Source organism: Mytilus trossulus, chromosome 1 (assembly GCF_036588685.1).
Source record: "Mytilus trossulus isolate FHL-02 chromosome 1, PNRI_Mtr1.1.1.hap1, whole genome shotgun sequence".
In the NCBI taxonomy this organism is placed as follows: Eukaryota; Metazoa; Mollusca; class Bivalvia; order Mytilida; family Mytilidae; genus Mytilus; species Mytilus trossulus.
In genome coordinates, this window is record NC_086373.1 from 94407793 (window position 1) to 94424489 (window position 16697).

The window sequence follows — 16697 nt, forward strand, 5'->3', positions numbered from 1 at the left end:
CAAGCTCAAATATGAAAAATCTCTCAAATTTGCCAAAAAACGTCACTTTTCAGATGGTATTTGTCAAAAATGAAAGTGGCCGCATCCGTGTTCATCCACAACCTTTATATATGTTATGTATTATCATAACATACAACTTACATTTCAATATTAAGGATGAACACGAATGCGGCCACTTTCGTTTTACACGGAAAACTAAAATGATAGAATTTTGAAGATTTCAGTAATTTAGCATGACTTAATGGTACTACAAGTAGTCTACAACCAGATATTTGTGCATTGTATTGTCAAAAACAGCCAATATTTATGTAGCAGAAGCATTCAACTGTTCAATAAATAACTAAAAGTTTACATTTTAACAATTTTGTAAAACTGTTATATTTTGGGGCCAAAAAGGGGTCTTACCGGACCTACTCCTTTGTGTGAATTTTTCCTATTTAAAAAAACAAAATCAAAGCTATCTAAGTTTAACTTGATGTGTTGTATTCCACTACCCATGATCTTTTCCTGATAAGTTTCTTGATGCAAATTAAAAGAGCACATGCATAGAAAAACATAGAAAGAGCTTTGATTCATGTTAACTATGATTTCCTTCTGAAATCAGAAATCTTTGAATTTATCTAACTTGTTTTTTACCAATCTCAAAAAGGGAAATATTATTTATAGAATAACTACATGTACCTTTAGAATCCAAATATCTAAAAATATTTAATGGTTGACTGAACAACACATTTCTTCGCATATGAGTGTATAGCATTAGTGGATTATCAGTATTAATTTGAATATTTTTCCATGATAGATTTTTATGAATAGCTATTTTTTTTTTATTACATTGACTTTAAATATAACTACTGTGGATTCATTTATTTTCATGGGTACCAATTTTCATGAATGGTTGAAAACTTGCATATTCGTGGATGTTTTATTTCATGGTTTTGACCTTCTCTGTATACAAAGCCTATTAAAAATATGCATTTCGTTGAACATTTGATTTTGTGGTTCACCTGTACCCACGAAACCCTAGAAAAATTGGTATCCAACGAATAATAATGAATCCACAGTAAAGTAGAAGGTGTGTAATGTATTATAACTTTTCTATGCATTTTCTCTTTGTTTTGATGCACCGTTATAAGCAAGATAGCTTTCTGTTTGATCTCCTTAATCATCAAACCATGAAACAAATCCATTAAAAAAATGAAATTAAAATACAAAACCAAAACAGGAAAAAAACAAAATTATATAATTACTGTATATATTATTTCAGTGATGTGAACAAAATTCTATATTTTCTGTCTAAAGCTCTGTGAAACACATCTAAAAAATACAGATCATGTTTTCTACTTTACCTCAAAATATTCTCTTTGGTTCTTAGCTTGTTCTGTGGTTATTTTCCATTCGTTAAATATAACTCGAGCTATAGCTAAATGCCAAACTTTTTGGATTACTTGGAAAAACACTGTAATGTTAGAAAATAAAAATTAGTGACAAATTCAAAACGTAGAGTGCTTTAAATATTTAAAATTTAACTGTTCAGAGTGGATATATATCTTATTGCATGAGATTTGGTGGTGGCTTCTTTTTCTTTAATGATTTGAGACAATATACAGAAAAATCATTTAATTTCAATATGCATTGTAATAATAAACTCTTTAGCTTGTGGCAAGTTGATATTAACCAATTTCTGTTTCTCACGAGTTGTAAAACCTTTTTTTTATGTTACACATTTTTTTAATAGAAAATTCTGCGACTCATTGATTTAGACATTTGCATATACATGAAACAGTATGTTGTCATTTGGGTGTTCCTGCGGCAAACTTTAATATCAGACATTAAAAAACTTTTCGTGTGAATTCGGAAGTCATAAAATTTTATAAAAAGAACATTTCCAGATGAAAAATGTGACTGTTTGTATATATTTAAGATCTAATCTATTTTCAAGATTAAACAATTCTTATTGGACATCAAAGCAAGAATAATAAATTCATATCCATTATATTGAATTTTATAAGTTAAATGTATCAGTTATTCAGTAACTCGATAACTGATTAAGTCACTGATGTTTCTAAATAATAATAAAATATTTCAACATAAAACTTACTAGCTTGGCATCCTTTTCTATATCTCAACCATTCCTGTAAAAAAAGAAAGAAAGATGATTATTATAAATAAATAATCAGATCAAAATCTCTCAACATCCTGCATCAAAAATTTCAAAAATAATAATTTAACATGAAAAATTATCAAATCTTGTAATATAGGATCTGTTTTAACATAACATCTAGTTATGTTATAATTAAGTACCAGTCTTTGCAAGAATCAGGCAATTAAGAAGGATTTTCAAAACATGTCTGACAAAAACCCACCAACTTAACCATCCTATTTGAAATTTGCCTCATCCTCAATAAGAAATGGTAGGCCTTTCATGTCCGTGTCTGGTAATTTGAGAAATCTCTAGATATCTTTTGGTTTGAATTACGGGAAATTACGTAGTTATCTCTCCTTAATTGTTAATTACTATAAATGCATTTCAACCAAATTATATCTTGTAATACCAGAATAGCCATAGGAAAATGAAACCAATGTTATAATATTTGTACACCATTATACATTTTGAACTTAAATTAATGTAAATTTTAATGAGTGTTTGTTTGTCATGTTACCACTGCCTTTTGAAGTTTACTTTTTACAAAATTGATTGTTGGTTGCTGAATGTCTAGTGGTACATTTAACTTAAAAGTGAGCCTAAACATGCAGCCTGTCCACAGTCAGGAGCCTGTAATTCAGTTTTTGTTATTTCTAGCTGTGTTACATATTTTTATTACCTTAATTATTTTGTATTTAAATTAGGCTGTTAGTCTTCTTGCTTGAAATTTTTTACATTTGACATTTTGGGCCCTTTCATGTCTTTTATAGCTAACTGTGTTTGCACTTTGGACTCTGCCCATTCTTGAAGGCTGTAAGGTGACCTTTAGTTGTTAATTTCTGTCATTTGGTCTCTGGGGAAGAGTAACTGTCTCATTGGCAATCGTACCACATCCTTTTTTTCATAAAAGCTCAACTTCAGAGCTTTTGCAGAATATTTTGTAAACATTGATCATCTCTGATCTCCATTACCTTCCAAACAACAAAATGTTCCTTCATAAGTCTCTGTGAATGATGATTTGATGCCTTCAACATTTTCCCAGATACATTTGTCTTCTTTAACTTTTTGTTCAAATAGTACTGCAACCAAGCTCTGGAAATATTAATCACACATTTACTAATAGAACAGTTTATCACTCATGAAAATTAATATATATCCTTCATACACAACATATTATATTCAGAAATAGGTTAAAGATAGTATATGCTGCTTTGTCTCTTCATTTTATGCTTCCAACTATTTTCACAAATTTCTCAGTAGTTTCAGTTATGTATATAAATGAATACGAAAGAAAAAAATGGGGTAAAATCAACAAGAATCATTAGTAAAATAATATAAACATTTTGCAGAATGACATTTAACATGAGACAGATACTCGCATGACTCTTACGTTTCCTAATTTGTGACTGCTTATAATTGAATTGATGTGTAGCCCAAAGTATGAATATGGTCATCTATTTCTGCAATGAATGATTGGATGAAAAAGAGACAGTGGCAAGTACTTAAAAGTTTCTATAGGATTGGATGAAAAAGAGACAGTGGCAAGTACTTAAAAGTTTCTATAGGATTGGATGAAAAAGAGACAGTGGCAAGTACTTACAGGTTTCTATAGGATTGGATGAAAAAGAGACAGTGGCAAGTACTTACAGGTTTCTATAGGATTAGATGAAAAAGAGACAGTGGCAAGTACTTAAAAGTTTCTATAGGATTGGATGAAAAAGAGACAGTGGCAAGTACTTACAGGTTTCTATAGGATTGGATGAAAAAGAGACAGTGGCAAGTACTTACAAGTTTCTATAGGATTGGATGAAAAAGAGACAGTGGCAAGTACTTACAAGTTTCTATAGGATTGGATGAAAAAGAGACAGTGGCATTTGTACTTACAAGTTTCTATAGGCCGTTTTTACCAAACTAGAATTCTGTTTTTGTTCGATGGTAACAAGGTACACAGTTTGCACAAAATTTGTATAAAGTAAGAAAGTATAGCCCCTTACCTGTAGCACATATTCTTCAGGAAAGTGTTGTAATGCTGGTACGCCATGTGGTACATTTCTGGGGAAGGCTGAAATAACAAATAATTTCAAATAATTTCAAGTAACAGCAAAAAAAAGAATATGATGTATGTAAATGATGAAAATGAAATATAGAAGTACAATAATTTCTTTACCTTATTCTGAAGTATTAAGTTCTTTGTATTTACATTTATGAAAGTTAACGCAAAATACAAAAAAGAAATAAATTATAAATTTACAAATCATCAAAAGCAATCTACAAAGATTTTGCATTCATTCAGCATGAAATTAAAGTAGGAAAAAATATTCTAATACATACTATTCGATACATATTCAATGAGGTTTGAAATTTAAAAAATCATTGTGCATCTGTTCTTAATATACGTTACCAACAGTCAATAAAAGAAAATAACATATTAAGATGAAAATAAAATAAAACACTATTCTTCCCTCCAAAATTGAGTAGTTTTCAATCATTACTAAGATATAACACTGTCTCCTCCACTAGCCATGTGATAATACTAATAAGAAATGGGTTCAAACATTCTTATTTTCTTTATTCGTTTACAATGCACTTCACATTTCTAGTATGATATTGATAAATGAACTGAAGTAATCCGTAAATGATATGTTGGGTGGAAATTTCTGTTTTTTAAATAAAACAAATGGATTTTTGTACTGTCAATCATAAAATAAAAAAGGTTTTCCTGATAAATGGACATTGAAATCAGAATTTGTTACCTCACTTCAATTACACAGGTGGGCAATAAATAGCAAATATGGTGTTTCTTCATTTAATTCATTAAGAAGAAAGAAAAAAACTTTCATCCGAAAGACATTATACAGAAACTATGGATTTTTAAAAAAGATGTTCTAAATCTGGACAACGATATGAGAACTTCTCATTATTTTTTGTACAACTTAGATAGTGGTTTCTACTGGGAGGAAGTCTTTCTATTTTTCAATGACAAATGTAACATTGAAGTGGATGTGATACCTGCAGAAGTTAAGGAAGTTGCAAGTGAGTATATTCTTAATTCAATAGCTGTCTAAAGCTTTATCTAATAAATTAATCAATTTAGGCTATGCATTGAGTTTAGATGATGAAATTGTCACTTTTTTCTCATTTCTAAAATTTCTCCTCTAATGCCCCCATGACAAATGCATGATTTATACATGTTTTGCAAATGTAAAATAATATGAATATGATTATGATAAGACGCAGTGATTCTTTTTTAAAATATATATGACAGTGTAATATGAGCTAAAAGATGAACTTGATGATTTGTATAATGATTATCCCAAAATTCATTTGATATGAAATTGTAAGCTTCAACTAAAATTTACAATTCTTTACACAATTTTTTTTTTTTTAAATTGATGACAATTTCAGTTATGGCTGCAGCATCTGTTACAATGTAAATTAGTCCATGCATTGTAACGATATACTAATCTGAGTGACATGCAATCTGTGTCATCTCATATATAACAAAACCTTCTCCATGCACACAGATAAAAATGTTCAGCTGGAGAAATGGAGAAAAGTGTGGAGAGAAACTGTGTATTGGTGTAGCATAAGTTGTCTCCCTTATATTGTATATATATGTATACACTCTTGTGGTTATTGTCTTCAAAAACTGTACTGTGTTAAGAATTGAGAATGCACAGGTATAAAAAAAAAAAACAACTAAAAATTGATAACCTCTGAGTAAGGATAAATATTAAATTTAGTCAGTCACCTTCTTAAGTTGAGAAAAGAAACTTAAACATAAAAGTTGTAGATAAACAACATCAATTGTTCTGAAAAGAAAACTTCAAGTAGTCTAATCAGACTGACAAAAGCATTAACAGAACACCATCCACTCCATAAGTCAGGATATGAAAATTCATCAGAATTAGATTGTAGCTGTACTTTTTTAAGTTTGTGGTAAAAAAACCCAACTGCAGATCAATTATTGATTAAGGGAGGAAAACCAACATGATCTGGACCAAATTATCTATCTTCTCGCCATTTACCAATTTGTTTTCAGATTCTTCTGAAAAATCAAAGGCCTAAAAACATTCAACTAGTTTTAAAGGCAACTTTTGTTTATATGTTTCTGTTCTTAAATAAAAAAACACAGTTTTTGAACACTTTTTCCAATGGAAAGAGATAAGCACTGAATTTAATATATATCTGAGAATATTATATCATGCTTATATATTGTTTCAAGCATATACACTGATATATATAAAAAAATAAAATCAGGGTCATCATGCAAATACATGTATATTTTATATTCCCTATATCTATTCTGCAATCAGCAATTCTATTTCATAACAGAAACCAACTGATGTAAACATTGTATATTTAATACTATTATACTAGACAATAATCATATCACACTGTCCCTTTTCTCTTGGAATCCTATCTGCCTTGTTTTCAAAATAATCATAAGGGCCAGTTTTTTTGTTAATGATGATGTATTTTTATACAGAAATAAACATATAATAGACCACTTTCGAGTTCATCCGTCACTGGAAAAAACTTGTCAATTATACGCGCCTTTATCACCGTCATCTGTGCGTTTAGGGGCGTCATCACTTCCCTACAATGTTGAGGGAGTGGTTGGAAAATTATAATTCTATTTTGTACGAATTATTCAGCAAATTGAATTCTGAAAATAGACAATCAACACTGCTGTCATTAGGGAATTGTCAGTAAGTACCTACAGAGCAACCATTATTTCTAGTTTATCCTGCACAAAGACGATCACTAAGACGCTTGATGAACGTAAATAGTGCAGGGATACAGGCGAGCCCCTCTATCTGGTAAATGACGTCATAAAGGCGTGCATAATTGACGAGTTTTTGCCGGTGACGGATGAACTCAAAAGTGGTCTATTCTCTTACTTTAGAAACATGATCACATCATATCAATCAAGAAGTCTATGCAAACATTGACCTGCCTGCTCACATCAAACCTTAACTGTAACATTGTGCAAGCAGCATTTCATCAAATCAGACAAACCTGAACAAAGAGCAATCAAGCAAAATACAAAAGTATCCCCCCCAAAAGACAATTAAAGGAAGTTTTTTTTGTCAAATTGATTGGTGTACGTAAAACTGCTTTCCTACAATGAACCATGCGATATGAAGCTATGCATTATCATTTGACTTTTTTTATATGTCTGAAAGTAATTTCAAAGGATTTCACTGTGCATAATATATGCTCAATATTTATAGAAAATTCTAATATCAGATATGAAAAAAGAAAACCTTTGCATCATGGGTAATAGAGTTTATACCAAAATAACACAACTGAAAACGTATAATTTTTAATTTTAGTTCCTTGTGTACAATTTGGAGTTTAGTATGGCATTCATTATCACTAAACTAGTATATATATTTGCTTAGGGGCCAGATGAAGAACGCCTACAGGTGCCAGAATTTCTCGCTGCATTGGAGATCAACCTGTTGGTGAGCTTCTGCTGTTGTCTGTTCTAGGGTCGGGTTGTTGTCTCTTTGACACATTCCCCATTTCCATTCTCAATTTTATTAGAAAATAATTTATAAATTTGTAATTATTTGATAGGAGTACATGTATACCTAAGCACAGTTTTTTTATTTGTCCCTTCTACTGGTTACCTCAGGGGAAGATTTTTAAGCAAATCTAGATAATACAGTCTAATGTAAACTGCCAGGGGAGTTAATTCACTCGGATCTCACACTTGTAATACTTGCCTGTAACATTTCAAAATCCATCTAAATTAAACACTGATATATTTTATAAAAGGAAGTTATCATCTTAGTGGTTGAAAAGTGTCCATTAAAAACCTTGGGTAAATTAATTTCCCTGTATGCTAAAACTTTGAATACCATTTAAGTTTAACAATATGGGTTTATACACAGATTGGATTTAAAATACCTCTAATTGAAGAAAAGCTACCTAACTTCTAAATAGATAATAAATCAAGAAAATCCAAGAAAACCCTATAAAATGCAAAAACCAAAGCTAACAACAGCAAAAAAAAAACACTTTTCAAAGAAACATAGCTCTACCTACTCGAATTCTACCAACAGAAAACCACCATCAAAAACAACAATAGCTCTAAATATTACCAGGCCTACACTCTTAACCCAGGCCAATACTGCCTTGTAAGCTGGATCATCATACTGCTGTAAAATAATAAGTATGTCCTTATACTATGATCCTTTATCACACTACAACTCAGTATTTGTAAACCTTTTATTTTGTAATACACATTTGTACCTCCATTTATACATGGTTTTCCATTATCTATAAAACTTTGTCATTCCTCCTTGATTTGAAAATTTTAATTTGGCTGGTTGATTTTTGCTTGCTGGCAGTGAATTTAATGAGATGCATTATTTATCTCTTTTGCTAAAAAGTGTTTTCATATTTATAACAAGGGCACATAAAAAGCACTAGGGTAAGTCTTAATATTCTTGTTTAAACAAACCTATAGCTTTTAAAGGTATAAAGCATTTTAGGGAATACCACAGTGTTCACTGAACCAGTTATAACCCCCCCCCTTTTTTTTTAATTTAAAAAAAAGATGTGGTATGATTGCCAATGTGACAACTGACCACAAGAGACCAAAATGATTAAATTGGTTCAAACATTTAAATTTATATCCAGTAATTTAAATTCTGATAACCTAAATTGCAATAAAAATTGAAAAATACATAATGAAAAACAAAACATGTAAAAAAACACAATCAACTTCAAAATATCAAACAAAAGTATAAAAAAACAACCAAACATCATCAACTTCAAAATGTCAAACATAAGTAAAAGTAACACAAATCAACAAGAAGAACTTTTGAACAAATTAAAAAAAATAAATCCCCCTTTGTGCACTACCTGACCATCTGTAGGTTTTGGGAAAATTGGCCATTCTACTATTTGCTGAAATTAAACAAAGGCAATCTATGTTTTGTTATACAATTTTGTTTGTAGAGTACCATTTATACAAAACCATTGTTGAAATCAAATTAAAAACTAGGGACAAATCCAGGTATTATAAAAGAAGGGGTTCTACAATGTAACTATCTACTGTGGATGCATTTATTTTCGTGGGTATCCATTTTCGTGGATTGCTAAAAACTTGCATATTCGTGGATATTTGAATTCGTGGTTCAGCCAATCTCTGTATACAAATCCTATTGCAAATATGTTGTTCGTGGGACATTTGAATTCGTGCTTCACCTCTAACCACGAAACCCACCAAAATTGGTATCCAACGAAAAATAATGAATCCACAGTATCCCCATTCAAAAGCATCAATTGTAAAAAAAAAAGTGAGGTTACAACCCTCGGACCCCCCCCCCCCCCTCCTTTGGACCTTCCACTGAAAAATATTTATAGCACATATACATTTGTTAAAATTATAGACAAAGACATATATTGCTCATGCTCATAAAAGACATATACATGTAGAGCATGTGGCAGGCACCAAAACCATAGCACTGATATGCAACAACAATTTAAAACTTTATGAAATGAAGTCTAATGTGAAGTTATTGTCAAATGAAAAATAAATATTGGGGACATAAAAAAATCTAATTGCAAAGTAGTGGAAAATAAAGACTACTATCTTCATCTTTCATGTTTGGTGTTGGGTTTTTTTAGGAGTGGGTTTCCAGTGCCTGAGTGGTCTAAGTAATACACCAAAAGTATCACCAGTTTGTTAACAATAAGTTAAATGTTTAAATCCAGCACATGACAGATGCATTTGACATTAATTTTAAATGCTTAGGATTGCCATTTTTATTGCTGAAGGTCAGTGATTCTCTCTGGTATTCTAAACCAACAACAACTGACTGCCTGGATATGGTAAAATTTTAAAAAGTCAGAATTAGAGGATTCAGGTTTATGTTCTCATGACTTGGTGGCAAAAAGGGAATATTTAGATACAGATAACCAGCCACAAAGAATGTATGTGTCTTTTGAAAAGCTGAGGTTCTTGGGCATTATATGAACTGAGGATCAAAAATTACAAATTACACCATTTTCCAGCTTCTCTAAAGAGTGGTTGGTTAAAAAATCAGTACAGCTGTTGTCTGCTCTATGGTCAGGTCTTTGATGCATTCCCCATTTTAATTTTTAATTTTACTAAGTGATATAAAGAATAATATTTATGTTTTGACCTCCCTTCCTGAAAATAGTTTTCTTTATTTTTACAAAAATGTAACTGATACAGAAACTCTTAAACCCACTGGATTCAAACAAATATATAAAGATATTGAGTCAATCAGCTAAACAATGATCACCTTTTAAATATTTGATTTTTAGATGCTGAAAATGAAATAAGTAATATGAAAGAGCTGGAAAGACTACATAAAATATACAAGAGTTAGAAACAAGAAAAACCCAGCTGAACATTAGAGTGAAATCACACCATAGTGTGTAGCACATGTAGAAAGCACATGCACATTTTTCTACCCAAATTATCTTGTTTTTCGTCAATCCATCGAATCGACCACCGAAATATCCAACACCTTTCTGAATGTTGATTGGTATATCTATAAAGTCCTAAAAGTATTAAAGGTTAAGTTGGTTAGCATAGATCTATTATTGATAAGCAAGGTCATGGAATATGGTGGTGTGCGCTGAAAAATAATCCAGTGTAGATATATGTGAGGGAAGTTATTAGCGGAATTAGCTTGCTTAAGTCTGCAAATAAATGTTCATGTGAAAGACTAGTTACTGAATGAAATTAGATGTAAAATTTAACTGAAAATGTTTAAAAATTATCACTACTTTTAAGTTCAATAATATCAGAATAAAACATGCTTTTGTTATAACTCTTAGCTTTATAACACCAAGCAATTTATATTGATATAAAGATAATACACCTTTTGTTATTTACACTCAAATATATGTTGATTAGTATTTGAATATTAAAATTAATAAAAAAAAAAAATAATCAAAAAGTGATACTGTATGGCAACAATACTATATGTTATTTTAAAAGAGAGTGGGTAAAAATACAAAAATCAAATCAAAATTTTGAGGACTTATTGCATAACTCCTGGTGAATACTGTCCATTCGAGAATATCAATGACATATATCTAAATATCCCTCATTAGACAATACACAACAATACTCATGCAATACCCTACAAGTAAGAATATCGAAGCTGTCAATTAGAATGTCACTAAAGTCTGCAGTAAGATTTGGATCTAATAGTAACCAAAATTGTGAAGTTTTAATAAACATGTAGTCCAAATAATTATGACGTCTTGAAAGGCTATTATAATTTTTTTCTTTGAAGCCTTACTTCGACGTAAGGCGTCAAAGAAAAAAATTATAATAGCCTTTCAAGACGTCATAATTATTTGGACTAATAAACATGAGGATCTTTAAAAGTGATTTTTTTTTATTTATGTCCTTCACCAGGGAATTTAGTAACTTATTTTCTCATATATGACATCCTTTATCAGATAGAGTAACCTGCCTGTATCACAGCACTATTTAATTCATCGAGCATCTTTGGTATTGTCACTTTGCAGGATGGTCTAGAGAAATATTTTTGTTCCTTTTAGTATGTAATCATAATTACCTGAAGATTGCAATGCTGATTAACATTGATTTGAATTTAATTTGAGAAATATTTTGTTCTAAACTCACCTAACATGGGATAGAGGTGCAGATGCCATTTACACAACAATGATGTTAGCTAAGACTGAAGATTTTTACATAATAGCAATTAACTTAAAAATTATGTTGTTTTTCTTCAAAGCTTTGCCATATGTACAGTAAATAGATTATTGCATAAATATTTCCCCTTGTAGAATTTTAAATGCACTCAAAGCTTGTGCAATATGATATTCCATATATAAACCTACAAACATTTGTGCAATAATCCTTAAGAATATATATATTCCCTAGCTTTAACATCTTTGCTAGTAAAGGGTTGCAATCTGGCGAGGAGAGGACAGGGTCGGATTGTAACCCCTAACTAGGGAAGATGAAGCATTTATTGTTAAGTAAATTTGTAATTCTATAGATTAATTTCCCTAGCATTACTACATGGTCAGTATTTTTGTAATTTAAAAGATATATATTCCCTAGCATTACTGGTCAGTATTTTTAATTCTATAGATAGATATATAATTAAACTACTTTTTTATTATGAAAATGTTCCGATGACTTACTCTATCATGTGCACCCTGAAAGTTTTTAAATGATCCATTACCAAAAATACATTTACTGATAATTTACTTGTTTAATAGTAACATTACAAAGCTATAAGTAAATAAATGTTTACTTCAGGAAATAATGGTCACCAACCATACTCAATTAAAATTAACTAATTGATGTTTTTTATAACTGGTCAGTAAGAAAGTTTGGCAGCAGATATATAAATTATATAAAGAAAATAACTTGTACATGTATATATATGGGGAAACAGTTTTAGAACATTTAATCGAAATGCTTATAACAATGGTAATTTTGATTTGATTATGATTTAAACATCTGAACTTTTTTTAAAACAATAAACATTAAATGTAAAAAGTTAAAACTTTTGTAAAACTGATATCATAAAAAGGGAGGTAATTCAACAGTTAAAATTACTGTATTGCTATTATACTCAGCATATATTTCAAATAAAAACAATATAAACAATGTTCTAACCTGTATCTTTAAGATACATGTAGTTGTATCCAATCAATCAATTATATTATTTCTCTTTTAACTATGAGATGAAATTTTCACCAAATTTAATCTAAAATCAAATGATCAAAACAAACGAAAGAATATTATCTAAAAAAGTAAAAAAAAAAAAATATATAAAAAGAAGTCATTTATTAACATAATATATTCTATCAAACATTAATTATTAGGACAACAAATGATTACATGTGATTATTATTCTATAAAATTTTGGATACATACAATCATACTCTCATCATCAAGGTTGAATATAAAATCCAGGTTACTTTCTGTGATTATTTTAGCTACAGGTCTCATGTCTTCATCAACAAACATATCCCTGAAAATATAAGTACAAATAAAAATGTAATATCTTAAAGTTGATTTATATCACACCTTAGTTTCATTATTATACAAAACCATGATATATTTTTTATGGACTAATGATTTGATGTATTAAATCATTAGTCCATAAAAAATATATCATGGTTTTGTCATGATATATTTTTTATGGACTAATGATTTAATGCATCAATTTACTATTAAAGTATACAAACTCTTTTTAGAATTCAATTTCCTTCTTACATGTACATCCTTTCTGACATTAACATTCTAACACCTCCAAAACAGCAAATTTGTATATTAAAAAATTATAATAAATTGAAAAGACAGCTCATCTGCATTCCACTTATCGTAACATGTATAAAAGTAGATGAACTTTTTTTACAAGTAAAGTTTTATATCTATTTGACAATTCAAATCTAATACATCATTTTGTACCTCAAAAACTTGTACATGTATGTTTTAAACAAAATTATGGAAAGACAGTACAGCTGTTATGCATTACCACATGCATTACACATTTTTTTTGTCAATATCAGTTAGGATTAATAACAAGAGACATACATGCAAAGCTAAATTGATTGACAAACAAATAATACAATAGAAATCTGTCATAAACTTTCCATTATTGTAACATGATATACATACCAGTTTAGTTCTTCCAAACCACCTTCAGTCAGAAACTTGAGTTTGTCCAGTAAAAATTGTAAGGGATCATCAGGACACATAATTGCAAGTCCAGTCAGTAGTGCCTAAAAATAAAGTTGATAAATGGTAAAAAAAAGAATTAGGATTATCAACATTGAACAAGAAAGTAACTATACAATATAATATGTCATGCTATAAATTCATTTAATTGTCTTTCAAAGTTGTCAATGAATAGAAAAAAATCTACATCAGCACCTCAAGGGTGTGCAGGGTGTGCAGCAAATATATTTCTTAAATGATTGGCTGTTGAAAGAACGAACTAGAGGCTCTCAAGAGCCTGTATGGCTCACCTGTTTCTACATGGGTTTTTGAAATCATATAAAAAAAAGATAAAATTGGGCTACAAAGTAACAACACTTAGTCAGCACCTCAAAAGGAACATTCATGCCATGTTTGGTTTCATTCCATTCAGTGGTTCTCTAAAATACATTTATAAGTTAAAAATGTTAACTGTTAACGACAGAATACAGACACTAAGTGATGAGAAAAGCTCACTTGGCCCTTCTGGCCAGGTGAGCTAAAAAAGGATGCCATGGGCATGGAGTACCATGCATAATTTGAGATACAAAAGGAGTCAACAGTATACATTTAGCTGGTCTAGTTAGTGTAGATCTTCTTTGGCTCATTGAGAGCACTGCCTGCAGATCCAAATACAATGTAATGCAGTTTCTTATTTCACTGGTACATCCATGTATATTTATGGTAGTGAAATAAACTATGTTAGGCTTTTTTTTTCTCATTCTCATATGCACAGTTAACCTATAAATGGGTCCTGCTATGAGGGGGGATAGGACCTTTATCAGGACTCCGGGATATCCCCCCCTGCTATGCTGTTTGACATCCCAAACAACATAAAATCAGTAGTGTTGCCAACAAATAAGTAAAACTACAAAATAGGGTCTCAAATTGTATTGTAGAAGAATATAAAGGAAGAAGGAAGCAGGACAAATCGCCCCACTGTCAAAACGCCCCACACCAAATGGCACCACTTTTTCACAAACTTGCCCCACTATTCAAAAAATCTTTTTTAACATTCTTAAAATAAAATTTCAAATACATTTTCGTATCATTATTGGAGAATAACTTTATACTTGTAAGCTTAGTTATTTGTACAATGTATAACAATTGAAAAGAAACCTGTTAATTATATCATAATCATGCAATTGATGCATGGTTAACAATTTTATATATAACTTTATTGCAAAAACAGAGTTTTCCGATATCTATTTTTAACAGCAATTTGAATTTATAGCATTTCAATGAAGGTTTTCAAAGGTAAAGACGTGGGCAGGGACAAAGATATACAAAGGCAGGGTACTCGCTAAGGCGATTCCATGAGTCCTGGACTCATCAAAATCTGTCTGGACTCACCATTTTCAAAACTGGTGAGTCCACAGATACATCAATATTGAAATATTTTGTATAAACTGAACACAGTTAAACACAAATATCATCATTTTATAGCAAAAGTTTAAAAAGTAATCTAAATTTAATGTCATTTCATTGCTCTGTTAGGCCATGGAAACTAAGATATTACATTATATTGAAACAAAATATATTCTTCTTGCTGTTGGACTCACCATGGCCAAAAATGACGAGTCCCTGGACTCGCCTTCAAAAATCAAGGTTGGCAAAAAAGCGGTCAATACTAGTATTGACCATGCCAGTGGTAAATACCGGTATTTACCGGGAAATACTGGGAAATACCGGCAAATACTGGTCAATTGAAATTTTGAGTGGTCAATACTATAAAAACCACTATCTACTTGGTCAATTATAATTAGAATTAATAATTAACTTGTATAGAAAGTGTTCAAATCGTTTTTAATGCTTTCATTTCTAATTCTATTGTAAATTCAAACAGGGATTTACATTGATTAATGTGTACATAATATCATAGTAAAAGATAAAAACTTTTTGTCCCTGCTTAAAATTTCCATTTCCAACATGAAGAAGTTTTTTTTCTTACAATTAGCTATAGACAGGAAATAATTGATTGTTTAAGGGAGTCTTCATATATCAATTTTATTACTTTCAACCCATATACTGTCAACTTTTATTGGAGGCTGTTGTTTTAATAATTAAATTTTCACACCTAGCAATGACAGGACCATTTCACCATGTACCATGTTAGGAACAATGCTTAAAGTACAAGTTGTGTCACATTTGACATTATGGTCAGGACTAGGACATTTTGCTAATACGAAACATACTTATCACATGTCATTTTTTTTTAAACAATACAAATAAAAGACAAAATGATCTTATGAAGTTATAGCCAAATTGATTGCATCTTTATGTGCATACCTCATAAACATCTGGTAACTTATTTGATCGCAGATAAGTCTTCAATTCAGGGTTAGAGGATTTCATAGATGCTGCCATTTTTGGAACTTTATAAAACAAGCAGCGTGAAATGGAAATAAATCAAATAATCGTTATTTTGGAATCCATGTTGTTTGTGTAGCAACGAAATACCCGGATAATGATTATAATATTCAAGTCAACTGCGTAGCGCACCTTGCAAATTCCGGAAGGAATTGTGGATTCTTCTTCCTTGCTTCTATGTGTAATTCCTTATTATTATGGAACATGCTTGGATAATATCCTTTAAGGAGGGGAACTAATTCAAACTTGGACAAACTAAAAGTTTTCCATAAATATAAATATATATTTGTTCGTTCTTTTTATTAATGACTTGCCAAACAATGTTATATCCGATGTATTCATGTTTGCAGACGATACCAAACTATTTAGAGAAATAGTCGATCAGAGCGATCAAAACCTTATTCAGGAAGACCTCGACATCCTATTTGATTGGAGCGAAAC

General features: G+C 30.4%; 1 protein-coding gene across 4 annotated transcripts in view; it reads right to left on the minus strand.

Moving 5' to 3' along the window:
- The window catches only part of LOC134691370 (F-box and leucine-rich repeat protein 13-like), a 33732-nt gene extending 17381 nt beyond the window's left edge, over positions 1 to 16351 (minus strand). Inside the window, exons 1-8 of one of the 4 annotated variants that reach the window (XM_063551888.1) lie at positions 16176 to 16351; positions 13809 to 13912; positions 13062 to 13158; positions 9023 to 9067; positions 4138 to 4205; positions 3115 to 3235; positions 2099 to 2132; positions 1347 to 1456 (exon numbers count right to left, since the gene is read on the minus strand). In XM_063551888.1, coding sequence (XP_063407958.1) covers positions 1347 to 1456; positions 2099 to 2132; positions 3115 to 3235; positions 4138 to 4205; positions 9023 to 9067; positions 13062 to 13158; positions 13809 to 13912; positions 16176 to 16253 — 657 coding nt within the window. In that variant the 5' untranslated portion in view covers positions 16254 to 16351. Of the gene's footprint in view, positions 1 to 1346; positions 1457 to 2098; positions 2133 to 3114; positions 3236 to 4137; positions 4206 to 9022; positions 9068 to 10603; positions 10694 to 12319; positions 12335 to 13061; positions 13159 to 13808; positions 13913 to 16175 lie in introns of all 4 variants that reach the window. The other 3 variants (XM_063551880.1, XM_063551897.1, XM_063551905.1) reach the window with 3 other exon arrangements.
- Between the last annotated feature and the right edge of the window lie 346 nt (positions 16352 to 16697).